General features: G+C 43.3%; 1 protein-coding gene across 3 annotated transcripts in view; it reads right to left on the bottom strand.

Moving 5' to 3' along the window:
- Positions 1-154: 154 nt before the first annotated feature.
- The window catches only part of ect2l (epithelial cell transforming 2 like), a 32,606-nt gene continuing 13,673 nt past the window's right edge, over positions 155-19,087 (bottom strand). Inside the window, exons 12-20 of one of the 3 annotated variants that reach the window (XM_029712728.1) lie at positions 18,813-19,013; positions 16,696-16,883; positions 16,411-16,558; positions 15,720-15,793; positions 14,540-14,696; positions 9,757-9,816; positions 3,689-3,777; positions 3,430-3,602; positions 155-1,191 (exon numbers count right to left, since the gene is read on the bottom strand). In XM_029712728.1, the coding sequence (XP_029568588.1) occupies positions 1,061-1,191; positions 3,430-3,602; positions 3,689-3,777; positions 9,757-9,816; positions 14,540-14,696; positions 15,720-15,793; positions 16,411-16,558; positions 16,696-16,883; positions 18,813-19,013 (1,221 nt within the window). In that variant the 3' untranslated portion in view covers positions 155-1,060. Of the gene's footprint in view, positions 1,192-3,429; positions 3,603-3,688; positions 3,778-9,756; positions 9,823-14,539; positions 14,697-15,719; positions 15,794-16,410; positions 16,559-16,695; positions 16,884-18,812; positions 19,014-19,087 lie in introns of all 3 variants that reach the window. The other 2 variants (XM_029712727.1, XM_029712729.1) reach the window with 2 other exon arrangements.

Below are 19,087 nucleotides of genomic sequence, written 5' to 3'. Positions count from 1 at the left end.
GAGGGAAGGGGCAGAGAGACAAAGGGGGGAACAGAGAGAGAGGCAGAGAGAGAGAATTGAATTGAGAGGGGGGGACAGAGAGAGAGAGTAAGAGATCAAACTCTCAGTCCAATGGATGTTGGAGGAACAAAGAGACTTTTGGGATAGCTGATTAATTTCTTATTTATATATTTACTGTATATATGTCCCCAGAGAATAAAAACACTCTTTAATAGGACATAACTGGTCACATACAATATCATCATAAAACAAATTAACAAGGCAGACAAGTTCTGACATGTTTAATGTTAACTAGTGATACAGAAGAAGTATGAACCATACATAGAATACAGGAGGACTGTTAGGGACTACTTTCAGGTCGTCACTATCTGGCCAAGTTACTCTCAGTTCGTCCCTATCTGGCCAAGTTACTCGCAGGTCGTCACTATCTGGCCAAGTTACTCTCAGGTTGTCACTATCTGGCCAATTTACTCTCAGGTTGTCACTATCTGGCCAATTTACTCTCAGGTCGTCCCTATCTGGCCAATTTACTCTCAGGTCGTCCCTATCTGGCCAATTTACTCTCAGTTCGTCACTATCTGGCCAAGTTACTCTCAGGTCGTCCCTATCTGGCCAAGTTACTCTCAGTTCGTCACTATCTGGCCAAGTTACTCTCAGGTTGTCACTATATTTTAGAACCCTGTCTAGTCAGAAACCTTGTGTAGTTCTACAATATCTTCTTAAAATGTGATTTTAACCTTAACCACACTGCTAACCTTATACCTAACCTTAAATCAAGAACATGTTATATAGATACAGTAAAATGTAACCTTGGAGCTTGGCCATCTATGGGGACTCATACTATCTGGCTGCAGAAATCCTCTTTCCTGACACCTAGTGGTTGATTGAAGAATGACGGATTGTATCAAACCAGGAAGTCCCAATGAGGTCAAAACCCTCTTTTTCAAGCGTGATCTGGCTAAACTGTTGCGTGTGAGAGAAAGAGACAGAGAGATAGAGAGCGAGAGAGAGAGAAAGAAAGAGAGAGTACTTCCCTTGTCTATGGTGAGTGTTCTCTACCCTAACTTTCGGTGATGGCAGTGTGTATGGCTGAACGTAGGGTGCAGAGGAACCTCTCCTTGTCCTCCTCTCTCTCTATAGCACACACCCACACACGACTAGGACCCTCCAGGACAAACCCATGACACACATCTACAGTGAGACAGGGGGGAGGGGGGAGAGAGGGATAGAGATGGAGGGGGGGAGAGAGAGAGGGGGAGAGGGAGGGAGAGAGAGGGGGAAGGGAGAACGAGAGGGGGAGAGGGAGGGAGAGAGGGGGAGAGAAAGAGGGAGAGAGAGGGGGAGAGAAAGAAGGGGAGAGAAAGAGGGGGAGAGGGGAGAAATGGGAGAGAAGGAGGAAGGAAGAGAGAGGGAGAAAGGGAGAGTGGAGAGAGGGAAGAGGGAGGGGAGAAAGGGAGGGTGGAGCGAGGGAGGAGGGGAGAGAGACAAAGGGAGGAGAGAGGGGGAGGAAGGAGAGAGACAAAGGGAGGAGAGAGAGGGAGGAGGGAGGGAAGGAGGAAGCAGAGAGAGAGAGGTAGGAGAGAGGGAGTGCAAAGAAAGGGAGGAATGAAGAGAAAGATAAATGAATCTAATGCATTCATTGTGAGCACATCTGTATGTACAGTGGCAAGAAAAAGTGTCATAAAAGTAGAATTTGATCTGATCTTCATCTTAGTCACAACAATAGACAAACACAGTCTGCTTAAAACTAATGACACACAAATTATTGTATTTTTCTTGTCTATATTGAATACATCATTTAAACATTCACAGTGTAGGTTGGGAAAAGTATGTGAACCCCTAGGCTAATGACTTCTCCAAAAGCTAATTGGAGTCAGTAGTCAGCTAACCTGGAGTCCAATCAATGAGACGAGATTGGAGATGTTGGTTAGAGCTGCCTTGCCCTATAAAAAACACTCACAAAATTTGAGTTTGATATTCATAAGAAGCATTGCCTGATGTGAACCATGCCTCAAACAAAAGAGATCTCAGAAGACCTACGATTAAGAATTGTTGACATGCATAACGCTGGAAAGGGTTACAAATGTATCTCCAAAAGCCGTGATGTTCATTAGTCCACGGTAAGACAAATTGTCTATAAATGGAGAAAGTTCAGCACTGTTGTTACTCTCCCTAGGAGTGGCCATCCTGCAAAGGTGACTGCTAGAGCACAGCGCAGAATGATCAATGAGGTTAAGAAGAATCCTAGAGTGTCAGCTAAAGACTTACAGAAATCTCTGGAACATGCTAACATCTCTGTTGACGAGTCTACGATACGTAAAACACTAAACAAGAATGGTGTTAAATGGGAGGACACCACAGAAGAAGCCACTGCTGTCCAAATAAAACATTGCTGCAAGTCTGAAGTTCGTAAAAGAGCACCTGGATGTTCCACAGTGCTACTGGCAAATATTCTGTGGACAGATGAAACTACAGTTGAGTTATTTGGAAGGAACACAACACTATGTGTGGAGAAAAAAAGGCACAGCACAGCAACATAAAAATCTCATCCTCAACTGTAAAGTATGGTGGAGGGAGCATCATGGTTTGGGGCTGCTTTGCTGCCTCAGGGCCTGGACAGCTTGCTATCACTGACAGAAAAATTTATTCTCAAGTTTATCAAGACATTTTGCAGGAGAATGTAAGACTATCTGTCTGCCAATTGAAGCTCAACAGAAGTTAAGTGATGCAACAGGACAACAACGCAAAACACAGAAGTAAATCAACAACAGAATGGCTTCAACAGAAGAAAATACACCTTCTGGAGTGGCCCAGTCAGAGTCCTGACCTTCACCCGATTGAGATGCTGTGGCATGACCTCGCGAGCAGTTCACACCAGACATCCTAAGAATATTGCTGAACTGAAAGAGTTTTGTAAAGAGGAATGGTCCAAAATTTCTCCTGACCGTTGTGCAGGCCTGATCCACAACTACAGAAAATGTTTGGTTGAGGTTATTGCTGCCAAAGGAGGGTAAACCAGTTATTAAATCCAAGGGTTCACATACTTTTTACACCCTGCACTGTGAATGTTTATACGGTGTGTTCAATAAAGACATGAAAATGTATATATTTTTTGGTTACTACATGACTCCATATGTGTTATTTCATAGTTTTGATGTCTTCACTATTATTCTACAATGTTGAAAATAGTAAAGATAAAGAAAAAGTCTTCAATGAGCAGGTGTGTCCAAACTTTTGACTGGTACTGTGTGTGTGTGTATTTGTGTGTGTGTGTGTGTGTACACACAGCGCGTGTCTGTGATCTCTCTGAGGGTGAGGCTGTGCAAGGCGACAGAGGCCAGGAAGGTGTGTGTGTGTGTGTGTGTGTGTGTGTGTGTGTGTGTGTGTGTGTGTGTGTGTGTGTGTGTGTGTGTGTGTGTGTGTACTCACAGCGCGTGTCTGTGATCTCTCTGAGGGTGAGGCTGTGCAAGGCGACAGAGGCCAGGAAGGTGTGTGTGTCGCAGTGTGTGTGTGTGAAGGGTCGGTGACAGACATTCCTCTCGGTCAGAACCACAGCGTCGTTGAACAAGAACAGACCCACATCAGAAACGTGTTCATACATCCTGTTTCACACACACACACACAGTTAGTATCACACACAGATGAGAATACAGGCATATTCACATCAAAGACTATCGAGTGGTCTTACCTGAGCGAGGCTGTGATGTCATCACTGGGGCATTTCAGCAGAGCCGCGTCCTGAGTGGTGATTAGCTGTCTGCCCCCCTCACACAAGTTCTACACACACACACACACACACACACACACACACACACACACACACACACACACACACACACACACACACACACACACACACACACACACACAATGAATATCTAGACAAAACATGATCAAATCACAACCTTTTGGTTTACTGGTTTACTGATAAAGTGAAAATCTGACCCTAACCCGCTAATATAGAAACTGTGCTGTGCAGTCAGACGTGGCGGAGCGATTTTTGGACAAGCCTTTTGAGATAGGCCTATGTTTCTGCTTATAATTTCCAACATTTTGGTGGCTATTTCTTAGTCAACTTGTCAATAATTAGATACATGCAGATTCTCTTCTATCATAGGCTGTGCTTGAGTTTCACATTTGGGGAATGCTAATTTTCACCATAAAAATGCACCATCATCGCATTTGCAGACTTAATGTGATGAGTAGATTGGATAGTATTATAAACTGGGTGGTTCGCACACCTGAATGCTGATTGGCTGACAGCCGTGGTATATCAGACCTATATAACACGGGTATGACAAAACGTTTATTTTTACAGTTCTAATTACGTTGGTTACCAGTTTATAATAGCAATAAGGCACCTCGGGGGTTTGTGATATATGACCAATATACCACAGCTAAGGGCTGTATCCAGGCACTCTGCGTTACGTCGTGCCTAAGAACAGCCCTTAGCCGTTGTATATTGGCCATATACCACATCACCTCGTGCCTTATTGCTTAAATATAACTCAATCACTGTTCTCAAAAAAGACCTGAGCACTATGCCTTAGAGTAGCCTTAGAGTAGCCTTAGAGTAGCCTTAGGCTATAGGCCTGTATATATGCCATGTTAGAGTAGCCTTAGGCTATAGGCCTGTATATATGCTATGTTAGAGTAGCCTTAGGCTATAGGCCTGTATATATGCCATGTTAGAGTAGCCTTAGGGTATAGGCCTGTATATATGCCATGTTAGAGTAGCCTTAGGCTATAGGCCTGTATATATGCCATGTTAGAGTAGCCTTAGGGTATAGGCCTGTATATATGCTATGTTAGAGTAGCCTTAGGCTATAGGCCTGTATATATGCCCTGTTAGAGTAGCCTTAGCCTATAGGCCTGTATATATGCCATGTTAGAGTAGCCTTAGGCTATAGGCCTGTATATATGCCATGTTAGAGTAGCCTTAGGCTATAGGCCTGTATATATGCCATGTTAGAGTAGCCTTAGGCTATAGGCCTGTATATATGCCATGTTAGAGTAGCCTTAGGCTATAGGCCTGTATATATGCCATGTTAGAGTAGCCTTAGGCTATAGGCCTGTATATATGCCATGTTAGAGTAGCCTTAGCCTATAGGCCTGTATATATGCCATGTTAGAGTAGCCTTAGCCTATAGGCCTGTATATATGCCATGTTAGAGTAGCCTTAGGCTATAGGCCTGTATATATGCCATGTTAGAGTAGCCTTAGCCTATAGGCCTGTATATATGCCATGTTAGAGTAGCCTTAGGCTATAGGCCTGTATATATGCCATGTTAGAGTAGCCTTAGCCTATAGGCCTGTATATATGCCATGTTAGAGTAGCCTTAGGCTATAGGCCTGTATATATGCCATGTTAGAGTAGCCTTAGCCTATAGGCCTGTATCTATGCCATGTTAGAGTAGCCTTAGGCTATAGGCCTGTATATATGCCATGTTAGAGTAGCCTTAGCCTATAGGCCTGTATATATGCCATGTTAGAGTAGCCTTAGGCTATAGGTCTGTATATATGCCATGTTAGAGTAGCCTTAGGCTATAGGTCTGTATATATGCCATGTTAGAGTAGCCTTAGCCTATAGGTCTGTATATATGCCATGTTAGAGTAGCCTTAGCCTATAGGCCTGTATATATGCCATGTTAGAGTAGCCTTAGGCTATAGGTCTGTATATATGCCATGTTAGAGTAGCCTTAGGCTATAGGTCTGTATATATGCCATGTTAGAGTAGCCTTAGGTATAGGCCTGTATATATGCCATGTTAGAGTAGCCTTAGCCTATAGGCCTGTATATATGCCATGTTAGAGTAGCCTTAGGCTATAGGCCTGTATATATGCCATGTTAGAGTAGCCTTAGCCTATAGGCCTGTATATATGCCATGTTAGAGTAGCCTTAGGCTATAGGCCTGTATATATGCCATGTTAGAGTAGCCTTAGGCTATAGGCCTGTATATATGCCATGTTAGAGTAGCCTTAGCCTATAGGCCTGTATATATGCCATGTTAGAGTAGCCTTAGCCTATAGGCCTGTATATATGCCATGTTAGAGTAGCCTTAGGCTATAGGCCTGTATATATGCCATGTTAGAGTAGCCTTAGCCTATAGGCCTGTATATATGCCATGTTAGAGTAGCCTTAGGCTATAGGCCTGTATATATGCCATGTTAGAGTAGCCTTAGCCTATAGGCCTGTATATATGCCATGTTAGAGTAGCCTTAGGCTATAGGCCTGTATATATGCCATGTTAGAGTAGCCTTAGCCTATAGGCCTGTGTTTATGCCATGTTAGAGTAGCCTTAGCCTATAGGCCTGTATATATGCCATGTTAGAGTAGCCTTAGCCTATAGGCCTGTATATATGCCATGTTAGAGTAGCCTTAGCCTATAGGCCTGTATATATGCCATGTTAGAGTAGCCTTAGCCTATAGGCCTGTATATATGCCATGTTAGAGTAGCCTTAGCCTATAGGCCTGTATATATGCCATGTTAGAGTAGCCTTAGGCTATAGGTCTGTATATATGCCATGTTAGAGTAGCCTTAGGTATAGGCCTGTATATATGCTATGTTAGAGTAGCCTTAGGCTATAGGCCTGTATATATGCCATGTTAGAGTAGCCTTAGCCTATAGGCCTGTATATATGCCATGTTAGAGTAGCCTTAGGCTATAGGTCTGTATATATGCCATGTTAGAGTAGCCTTAGGTATAGGCCTGTATATATGCTATGTTAGAGTAGCCTTAGGTATAGGCCTGTATATATGCCATGTTAGAGTAGCCTTAGGTATAGGCCTGTATATATGCTATGTTAGAGTAGCCTTAGGCTATAGGTCTGTATATATGCCATGTTAGAGTAGCCTTAGGCTATAGGCCTGTATAGATGCCATGTTAGAGTAGCCTTAGGTATAGGCCTGTATATATGCCATGTTATTTGTTTTTTACTCGTTATTGTTATTCATTGTCTATTTATTCCTCGTGTCACTATTTACATTTTTATTTGATAATTTTCATATTTAACTGGGCGTTGTTGGAAAAGGACCCGTAAGCACTTTACTGTTGGTCTTCACCTGTTGTTTACAATAGCATGTAACGAATAACATTTACATCGATTTTTAAATTTTTAATATCAGATACTTTTCTTCTCCTTTCTTTGCAAAGGAAAATGTTGGTCTTTTAGCATTTCATGTAATTCTACTTACATGGAGACATTAGCAGAATATTTTTTTAATACGACCAAAATGTCTGCTGACACTGACAAACAATATAAACGACGTTGCCTGATCCATTAAAACCAGATGGACAGACACAAATACAATGTGATGTCCATCTAACCGGAGGGAGGAAATCATTGTTACATTTTACATTTTAGTCATTTAGCAGACGCTCTTATCCAGAGCGACTTACAGTAGAGTGCATACATTTTTATTACATTTTTATATACTGGCCCCCCGTGGGAATCGAACCCACAACCCTGGCATTGCAAGCGCCATGCTCTACCAACTGAGCTACAGTTCAAAAACAAACCTTTCAACGATGACACAGCAACGATGATAACACTCACCGTAGACTGTTAGTCTTCACCTGTTGTTTTACGAACCATGTGACATAACATTTACATCCGTTTTTTTATTTTATATCAGATACGATTCTTCTCCTTTCTGATGCTTTCCCGCTCGTGCCAATAAGATAGGCTAAACTGTTCTCTCGATTAAGATGAAAATGATGGAAAACTAAAAGACAGCTTTGAGTATTTTAATTGTCTTCTCTTTACAGCAAGAGCCATTTGATTTCCAAACTATGTTTTTCCGCGATTGTATTTTGAAATATTACAATATGCCCGGCTGGAAGTCTCTACTTTTCACTGACAGTCACAATTTATCATCTATTTGGTATTTTGCCCTTCAGGCTGCCCAAATTTGAATCAATTCCCAGCTTATTTTTTTCAAAGAAGCTAATGATCCATATCTCCTTCACATAGAGTTGATCAGGCTGTTGATTGTGGCCTGTGGAATGTTGGTCCCAGTCCTCTTCAATGGCTGTGCGAAGTTGCTGGATATTGGCGGCAACTGGAACACGCTATTGTACAAGTTGTTCCAGAGCATCCCAAACATGCTCAATGGGTGACATGTCTGGTGAGTATGCAGGCCATGGAAGAACTGGGAAATGTTCAGCTTCCAGGAATTGTGTACAGATCCTTGTGACATGGGGCTGTGCATTATCATGCTGAAAGATGAGGTGATGGCTGCGGATGAATGGCACGACAATGGGCCTCAGGATCTCATCACGGTATCTATGTGCAATCAAATTGCCATCGATAAAAATGCAATTGTATTTGTTGTCTGTAGCTTAGGCCTGCCCATACCATAACCTTGGGGCACTCTGTTCACAATGTTGACATAAGCAAACCGCTCACCCACACGACGCCATACACGCTGTCTGCCATCTGCCCGGTACAGTTGAAACCAGGATTCATCCATGAACAGCACACTTCAGCAGGCCAGTGGCCATCAGAGGTGAACATTTACCCACTGAAGTCGGTTACAACGCTGAACTGCAGTCAGGTCAAGACCCTGGTGAGGACAACGAACACGCAGATGAGCTTCCCTGAGATGATTTCTGACAGCTTGTGCAGAAATTCTTCGGTTGTGCAAACCCACAGTTTTATCAGATGATCCCGCAGGTGAAGAAGCGGGATGTGGATGTCCTAGTATTGTGTGGTTACACGTGGTCTGAGGTTGTGAGGCCGGTTGGATGTACTGCCAAATTCTCTAAAATCGACGTAGTTTTATGGTTGAGAAATGAACATTCAATTCTCTGGCAACAGCTCTGGTGGACATTCATGCAGTCAGCATGCCATTTGTACACTCCCTCAAAACCTGAGACATCTGTGGCATTGTGTTGTGTGACAAAACTGCACATTTTAGAGTGGCCTTTTATTGTCCCCAGCACAAGGTGCACCTGTGTAATGATCATGTTGTTTAATCAGCTTCTTGATAAGCCACATCTGTCAGGTGGATGGATTATCTTGGAAAAGGAGAAATGCTCCCTATCAGGGATGTAAACAAATTTGTGCAGAAAATTTTAGAGAAATAAGCTTTTTGTGCGTCTGGAAAATTTCTGTAATCTTTTATTTCAGCTCATGAAACATGGGACCAACAGTTTACATGGCGCGCTTATATTTTTCTTCAGTGTAGTTTATTAGGACAATTATGGTTGTAAGAGGGACGAGTGTTGGAGTCTTACCAAAGATTTTTTATAACTAAACCAAGATAGATCACAGCTTGTCAGTTTCCAATGGGAACAAATGAGTCGTAGTGGGTAAACCAAGCAAGGAGGTGGGCAGAGACAAGCTACCGATATCCTATTGGTGCGTACTAGTATAGATCTGCATATTTCCGTTAGGGGAACTCTGCGAAGTGCGCATGTGTAATAACTCAATTTGCCTTTCCACTCCTTCTAAACAACACCATTTTTTAAAACTTTTGCAAAGGGTAAAGTCTAAAAAACTTTGTCCATTTAATCCACTGTTCGTAACAGATTATAGTTTTGGCAACAGAAAACTGTATTGAGATCTAATGTTTAATTGATAAGAAAATTTGCTGAATTTTGGCCAAAATCCATCTCGTTACATCTTCTCCCACTGCCCGCCAGTGGGCTTCCTCTCACTACCATATTTGGTAGTGAGTGGAAACGCCAACTGGATGCTTCACATTTATACATCCAGTGAAATATCTGTCTCATTGTTCTATCTTTGGTCTTACTGGACAGCCCCGGATCTGTCGCTGGGTCTCCTGCATCCTCGTGGCTTTCTCTGAGTTCCTCTTCAGCTTAGAAAAAGAGAGAGACAGAGAGAGAGAGAAAGACAGAGAGATAGAAAAAGACAGTGAGCGAGAGAGAGAGAGCGAGGGGAGAGAGATAGAGAGAGAGAGACAGAAAGACAGCGAGCGAGAGAGAGAGGGAGAGAGAGAGACAGAGAGAGAAAGACAGAGAGAGAGAGAAACAGAGAGAGAGAGAAACAGAGAGAGAAAGACAGCGAGGGAGAGAGAGATAGACAGAGAGAGAGAGACAGTGAGAGAGAGTGAGAGAGAGTGAGAGAGAAAGACAGCAAGGGAGAGAGAGATAGACAGAGAGAGAGACAGTGAGAGAGAGATAGACAGAGAGAGAGAAAGACAGAGAGAGAGAGAAAGACAGAGAGAGAGAAAGACAGAGAGAGAGAAAGACAGAGAGAGAGAAACAGAGAGAGAGAGAGAGAGCAAGAGAGAGAAAGACAGCGAGCAAGAGAGAGAGAGAGAGAAAGAGAGAGAGAAAGACAGAGAGAGAGAGAGAGAGAGACAGTGAGAGAGAGAGACAGTGAGAGAGAGAGACAGAGACAGAGAGAAAGATAATGAGAGAGATAGATAGAGAGAGAAACAGAGAGAGAAAGACAGCGAGCGAGCGAGAGAGAGAGAAAGAGATAGACAGAGAGAGAGAGATAGACAGAGAGAGAGAGAAACAGAGAGAGAAACAGAGAGAGAGAGAGAAAGACAGCGAGAGGGAGAGACAGAGAGGGAGAGACAGAGAGGGAGAGACAGAGAGGGAGAGACAGAGAGGGAGAGACAGAGAGGGAGAGAGAGAGGGAGAGAGAGAGGGAGAGAGACAGAGAGGGAGAGACAGAGAGAGCGAGAGAGAGAGACAAAGAGACAGAGAGAGACAAAGAGACAGAGAGAAAGAGAGAGAGACAGAGAGAGGTAAATAATATAATTCAGACTGGAGCTGGGGTTTGGCCAGGAGTGGTGTGTCTGTGTCAGTGGTTCCTCCTTTAAAGGGTTGAGTCATACTGAGCCACACCCTGCGTGCTGCTGCAGCATTCTGTGGCACGTCATTTCATTCTCAGCCATTTCTTCTGTTACTGCAAGTTATTTCCAGTTTGACCACCAGAGGGCATCTATGAGAAGCATTTTGATAGTATTCTGTATTGGCATTACCAGAGAATTTCAAACCTTTTTTGTTGTTGTAATAACATAGTATACGGGATTGATTTGAAGAAATTTGGCTTAGTTAATTTGATTAATATTATGGTGTTTCTATTTAGAGATAAATGAAAAATGAAACCCTCAGGGTTTCTGTTACGCTGTACAACGTGATGGTCGGGAGAAGGCCACAGGATTGGAGGATTCTGAATGGTTTGCCTTCATTAGACAACTTTGTTCCAATATTTCTGTAAATCAGTGATATGTATTTCCCATAGTAATTCATTACGGATCCATAACTAAATCAACATCTGCATTTTGAAAGAGTATTTTTTCCCTCATTATTTTATTAACGAAATGTGTTTATTTGTTTATTAGGCTACTGTGCAGTCTACAATACATACTGTAGTTCACATGGGAAAGTGACTAATTTCTTACATAAGGGAGAGCAGGCCATGTCTGTACTACAGAATGCAGGGCACGCAGGAGACCGGGGTTCAAATCCCCGTTGGGGAGGAAGGAGTAGGCTGTCCTTGTAAATAGGAATTTGTTCTTAACTGATTCCATATGTGTTATTTCATAGTTATTTCAAGGTTACACTAAGAGCTTAACATTTCTGCACCCTAATTTTCAAATTCTTGTCTAACCAATACCCAAATGGAGCTTAAGTGAAAATAAAAATCTATTTGATTTATCAAGACAGTCCCCATGCCTTAGAGCAGCGCTAAACGGTGCTAAAATAGTTGTAGGCTTTTGCTTCTAACTTTTATACTTTTATATACTTTTAAATTTAAATAAATAAGACCTACACCACTTTTAACAGCACATTACTCAACACTAGTGAGACTCATGTCTCCTACAGTAGGCCTACAGTATGTCGGAAAATATTATTTTCAATAACGTGACTCTCCGCCAATAATTACATTTACAGGATTGGAGGATTCTAATATTAATATCTAAGGGGCATTTTCTGTTAGGATCTGTGAGAGTATCTGAGAATATCTAAGCTTTTACATAATTCTAAATAAATGTATTATAATAATCGCTTTGTTTAAATAAAATACGATATTATGGAGATTTTGTTTTCATTTAACCAAGAGTGTGCGAGAAAAAGGCCATTCTTGAACATGGGGTGAGACATTCTCACTAATTTGTAAATAAAGCCAGTTATTTAGAAAGGTTTCTCCAGAAATAAATCAAACTTGATTATTTAGCAGACATCACTTGCGTATATTCAGTCAACACATATCTTAAGAAAATAATGGAATATTTGAACATTTTTTCGTTTCTCCATGCTTGTCTCAGAGCCGCGCGAAACGGTGCTGAAATAGACGGCCACAGCGGGAAGACTATGTATTCAGTGCCCACTCGTGGTCTCTCTTCGGTTACACATCCTTGGAATAGCAGAATAGCAGAACGGTCCGGGCGGCCCTTTCTGTGCCTGGTGAGCAGTTGGTCAAGTTCTGTTGTCAGAAGAGGAATGGAAATGTCAGGGTGAACCGAAAACCTGACGAACCCGCCACGTATGTTGACTCTGCCTGTCGGAGGAGGAGATCCAGAGCTCACAGGTGTGCCTGGCATGGATTGTGACTCCATCATGTTCCTCCCTCTTTTCAATGCGTGAGTGAGTCAATGACTATTCAAGCCATCGACTCACTGATGAATGAAGATGATGAGCGATCGGCAAAGGCAATCTGTAATCTGCATCACGGCTCGGTAAGAAATGTTTTATATATATTTATATCTCAGAACATTAACCATGTGTGTTCGATTGTTTTGTACTGTTCTGTTGTTTCGATCCAATGATTCGTCTGACAAACAAAGAACTTTGCGTCCTGCAGGCCCAGATCAAAGTTGACGAGACATTCAATAACGTTATCTTCACAGACAAATCAACCGTGGCCCTTGAACAATTTGCACAAAATTGCTACAGAAAAAAAGGAAGATCAAGAAGATTAATGAAAGCATAAAGATGTTGACGAAGAAATGCTGTTTTGAGTTAGAAATGTAACACTTTAGAGTACTTTAAGCATCTAATACATTACAAGTTGAGGGATTTTCACAACAGTAGCCGTGCTATAAAAAGTCTAATGTCCTGCTAATAGGAACCATTTGCATGATGGGCTAAGCCTGCTACAGTTGTGAAAAACAAGTGTTTGAAAACCTGTTTTCAAAATGTCTCCAGTTATCCATCACTACTGTAAATAAAAACACAGCATCTTGTTTACATTCTTAATTATAACCACAATGTCACACATAATTTGTATCTACCTTTCCATTTACTTTTACAGTTTGGGATTTACAAATATGTGCTTTCATTTTAGTTACATTGTTTTAGTTCGAATGTGCAGACTTTTTTTCTTTAAATTATTGTTTTATGTAGGATGCTACATTTTTCACAAGTTGCAATTGTAAGTAGGCCAAATAAAAAAAATCCTACTTCTATTAGCCTGTTAAAAGCCTCATAGCCTACCTCAGCCAGTTAAGTTATTTATATAGGTCTAGGCTCCGAAGAAATAGACTCCAATTAAGCTCTCTTGTTGTTTGTAAAGTCAAACTCAAAATGTAAAAGGCATTCGTACATCTGAGCTATCTTTTTTGCAGGTGCCTGGCAACAGCCGGATGAGATGAGGCAAAAGAAGAAGAAACCCGCACACTGCTCTTGATAGTATCACTGATCTTTAATAAGCTTTACGTATCGGCCTTATGGCCTTCATCAGAGCTTTACGTATCGGCCTTATGGCCTTCGTCAGAGCTTTACGTATCGGCCTTATGGCCTTCATCAGAGCTTTACGTATCGGCCTTATGGCCTTCGTCAGAGCTTTACGTATCGGCCTTATGGCCTTCGTCAGAGCTTTACGTATCGGCCTTATGGCCTTCGTCAGAGCTTTACGTATCGGCCTTATGGCCTTCATCAGAGCTTTACGTATCGGCCTCACTGCCTTCATCAGAGCTTTACGTATCGGCCTTATGGCCTTCATCAGAGCTTTACGTGTCGGCCTTCGTCAGAGCTTTACGCGTCGGCCTTCGCCAGAGCTTTACGCGTCGGCCTTCGCCAGAGCTTTACGCGTCGGCCTTCGTCAGAGCTTTACGCGTCGGCCTTCGTCAGAGCTTTACGCGTCGGCCTTCGTCAGAGCTTTACGCTTCGGCCTTCGTCAGAGCTTTACATCTCGGCCTTCGTCAGAGCTTTACATATCGGCCTTCGTCAGAGCTTTACATATCGGCCTTCGTCAGAGCTTTACATATCGGTCTTCGTCAGAGCTTTACGCGTCGGCCTTCGTCAGAGCTTTACATATCGGCCTTCGTCAGAGCTTTACGCATCGGCCTTCGTCAGAGCTTTACGCATCGGCCTTCGTCAGAGCTTTACGTATCGGCCTTCGTCAGAGCTTTTGTGAGTTTTTAAAATTAGCACCCTTATGTAGACCTAGCCACACCCACATCCGTTCCACGCATCGAATGGGGTTGGAGTGCTACCAAATATAACAATATGCATTTAATAAACATTTTAATAATATGTGTACATAAAAAGTATTAAACACGTCTGTAAAACCACAATGAGGACATCGACCTGTAGATGTTTATGTTTGTGTTCTACCTTGCGTATGAAGTCCCTGTAGTGGGTGAGTGTGTCCAATACGCCAGGCAGCTGTGTGTGATCGGAGTGTTGAGAGTGTGTGTGTAGAGACAGCGCCTGCAGCAGAGTTACATACTCCTCCATACGCCACACTGGACACAGCAACAGCTCCTGCAGACTACACACACACACACACACACACACACACACACACACACACACACACACACACACACACACACAACCCAGAGCTCTAGAGTCCCCCACTAACAACCCAGAGCTCTAGAGTCCCCCACTAACAACCCAGAGCTCTAGAGTCCCCCACTAACAACCCAGAGCTCTAGAGTCCCCCACTAACAACCCAGAGCTCTAGAGTCCCCCACTAACAACCCAGAGCTCTAGAGTCCCCCACTAACAACCCATAGCTCTAGAGTCCCCCACTAACAACCCAGAGTTCTAGAGTCCCCCACTAACAACCCAGAGCTCTAGAGTCCCCCACTAACAACCCAGAGCTCTAGAGTCCCCCACTAACAACCCAGAGCTCTAGAGTCCCCCACTAACAACCCAGAGCTCTAGAGTCCCCCACTAACAACCCAGAGCTCTAGAGTCCCCCACTAACAACCCAGAGCTCTAGAGTCCCCCACTAACAATCCAGAGCTCTAGAGTCCCCCACTAACAACCCATAGCTCTAGAGTCCCCCACTAACAACCCAGAGTTCTAGAGTCCCCCACTAACAACCCAGAGCTCTAGAGTCCCCCACTAACAACCCAGAGCTCTAGAGTCCCCCACTAACAACCCAGAGCTCTAGAGTCCCCCACTAACAACCCAGAGCTCTAGAGTCCCCCACTAACAACCCAGAGCTCTAGTCCCCCACTAACAATCCAGAGCTCTAGAGTCCCCCACTAACAACCCAGAGCTCTGGAGTCCCCCACTAACAACCCAGAGCTCTAGAGTCCCCCACTAACAACCCAGAGCTCTAGAGTCCCCCACTAACAACCCAGAGCTCTAGAGTCCCCCACTAACAACCCAGAGCTCTAGAGTCCCCCACTAACAACACAGAGCTCTAGAGTCCCCCACTAACAACCCAGAGCTCTAGAGTCCCCCACTAACAACCCAGAGCTCAAGAGTCCCCCACTAACAACCCAGAGCTCTAGAGTCCCCCACTAACAACCTAGAGCTTTAGAGTCCCACAGTAACATACCTCAGCATGTGTGTCTCCAGGGTTCTGTCTTGCCTCTTTAGGAAAGCTCGGAAAGCAGGGTTCATCTCTCTGCACTGCAACACAAAACACACACACCTGTGTGTGAAGGAGAGTGAGAATGACAGAGCGAGAGAGACAGAGAGAGAGGGACAGAGAGAGAGACACAGAGAGAGAGACACAGAGAGAGAGACAGAGAGAGAGAGAGAGAGAGAGAGAGAGAGAGACAGACAGACAGAGAGAGAGACAGAGAGAGAGAGAGAGACACAGAGAGAGAGAGAGAGAGAGAGAGAGACACAGAGAGAGAGAGAGAGAGAGAGAGAGAGAGAGACAGAGAGAGAGAGAGAGAGAGGGAGAGAGAGAGAGAGAGAGAGAGACAGAGAGAGAGAGAGAGAGAGAGAGAGAGAGACAGAGACACACAGAGAGAGAGAGAGAGAGAGAGAGAGAGAGAGAGAGAGAGAGAGAGAGAGACAGAGAGAGAGAGAGAGACAGCGAGACACAGAGAGAGACAGAGAGAGAGAGACACAGAGAGAGAGAGAGACACAGAGAGAGAGAGACACAGAGAGAGAGAGAGACACAGAGAGAGAGAGACACAGAGAGAGAGAGAGACACAGAGAGAGAGAGAGACACAGAGAGAGAGACACAGAGAGAGAGAGACAGAGAAAGAGAGACAGAAGAAGAAGAGTGTACTTCCCTTGTCTATGGTGAGTAGGGCAGTAGGGTAGTTGTTGAGGTAGTTGGTGTACACTCTAAGTTTGGAGCAGAATTTCACACACACATCCCCTACACACTGATCAGCCTCCCACTGCTGCAATCTAGAACCCAGTTCTGATAGAAACAACCTGACACACACACACACACACAATAGTGTCAGAAGAAAGGGCGAGAGGGAATGTGTGTACATGTGTGTGTACCTGTTGATGTCCAGTAAGTGTGTGTATATGTGCGCGTGCGTCCGTGTGTGTGTGTGTGTGTGTACCTGTTGATGTCCAGTAAGTGTGTTACAGGTGTGAGGACCATGTTGATGTGAGCAGAGCTGAGGATGGCTCTGTTAGACTGAAGAGCTGAGAGCAGGGGATCGTGGTACACCCTCTTCACTGACTCCAGCCTCCTCACATAAACACACTCACTGATATACAGCTCCCTCACCACTACCCCACGCCACTCCTAGACAGAGAGACGGAGAGAGAGACAGACAGAGAGAGAGAGGGGGGATAATTTCAGATCTGAAGTATAAAGTGAAAGATTAAGGAACATACTAGAGGTCGACCGATTAATCGGAATGGCCGATTAATTAGGGCCGATTTCAAGTTTTCATAACAATCGGAAATCGGTATTTTTCGACACCGATTGTGGCCCAAAAAATGTTGTATTTTCTTTTTATTTTACCTTTATATAACTAGGCATGTCAGTTAAGAACAAATTCTTATTTTCAATGACGGCCTAGGAACGGTGGATTAACTGCCTTGTTCAGGGGCAGAACGACAGATGTTTACCTTGTCAGCTCAGGGATTCATTTTGCAACCTTCCGGTTACTAGTCCAACGCTCTAACCACCTGCCTTACATTGCACTCCACGAGGAGCCTGCGCGGCAGGCTGACTACCTGTTACGCGAGGGCAGCAAGAAGCCAAGGTAAGTTGCTAGCTAGCATTAAACTTATCTTATAAAAAACAAATCAATCTTAACATAATCACTAGTTAAACTAGTAATATCATCAACCATGTGTAGTTATCTAGCTTGTCCTGCGTTGCATATAATCGATGCGGTGCCTGTTAATTTACCATCGAATCACAGCCTACTTCGCCAAACGGGTGATGATTTAGCACTGTCGTTGCACCAAACCTAACCATAAACATCAACGCCATTCTTAAAATCAATACACAAGTATATATTTTTAAACCTGCATATTTAGTTAATATTGCCTGCTAAAATAAATTTATTTTATCTAGGGAAATTGTGTCACTTCTCTTGCGTTCTGTGCAAGCAGCAGGGTATATGCAGCAGTTTGGACCGCCTGGCTCGTTGCGAACTGTGTGAAGTCCATTTATTCCTAACAAAGACCATCATTTGCCAGAATTGTACATAATTATGACATAACATTGAAGGTTGTGCAATGTAACAGCAATATTTAGACTTAGGGATGCCACCCGTTAGATAAAATACGGAATGGTTCCGTATTTCACTGAAAGAATAAATGTTTTGTTATCAAAATGATAGTTTCCGGATTCGACCATATTAATGACCAAAGGCTCGTATTTCTGTGTGTTATTATGTTATAATTAAGTCTATGATTTGATATTTGATAGAGCAGTCTGACTGAGCGGTGGTATGCAGCAGCAGGCTCGTAAGCATTCATTCAAACAGCACTTTCTTGCGTTTGCCAGCAGCTCTTCGCTGTGCTTCAAGCATTGAGCTGTTTATGACTTCGAGCCTATCAACTCCCGAGATTAGGCTGGTGTAACCGATGTGAAATGGCTAGCTAGTTAGCGGGGTGCGCGCTAATAGCGTTTCAATCGTTTCAATCGGGTAACGCTGCTTCGAGGGTGGCTGTTGTCGATGGGTTCATGGTTCGAGCCCAGGTAGGAGCGAGGAGAGGGACGGAAGCTATACTGTTATACTGGCAATAATAAGTGCCTATAAGAACATCCAATAGTCAAAGGTATATGAAATACAAATGGTATAGAGAGAAATAGTCCTATAATTCCTATAATATCTACAACCTAAAACTTCTTACCTGGGAATATTGAAGACTCATGTTAAAAGGAACCACCAGCTTTCATTTGTTCCCATGTTCTGAGCAAGGAACTTAAACGTTAGCTTTTTTACATGGCACATATTGCACTTTTACTTTCTTCTCCAACACTTTGTTTTGCATTATTTAAACCAAATTGAACATGTTTCATTATTTATTTGAGGCTAAATTGATTTTATTGATGTATTATACTAAGTTAAAATAAGTGTTCATTCAGTATTGTTGTAATTGTCATTATTACAAATAAATATGGGTATCGGCTTTTTTTGATCCTCCAATAATCGGTATCGGTATCGGCGTTGAAAAGTCATAATCAGTCGACCTCTAGAACATACCCACCCACCTGTAGTATCTCTGGGATAGGACTGAGGAGTCTGTGTGGACCCCTCTCTGTCAGAAACACAGAGCTCCTCTCTCCTCCTTCCGTCTTCTCTCCTCTTCTCTCCTCTCCTTCCTCCACTCCTCTCTTCTCTCCTCCGTTTATATCTTTTCTTTTCTCCCCCCATCGTCTCAGGAAGAGAGAGAGGAACTCCAGAGGTCTGGTCTGGGGCATGGAGGAGAGAGAGAGAGAGAGACAGAGAGACAGGAGAGAGAGAGGATAGGTCAAAGAATAATTTT

Source organism: Salmo trutta, chromosome 25 (genome assembly GCF_901001165.1).
Source record: "Salmo trutta chromosome 25, fSalTru1.1, whole genome shotgun sequence".
NCBI lineage: Eukaryota > Metazoa > Chordata > Actinopteri > Salmoniformes > Salmonidae > Salmo > Salmo trutta.
The sequence above is the reverse complement of the archived record's forward strand: the minus strand, read 5'-3'. Positions and strand labels throughout refer to the sequence as shown.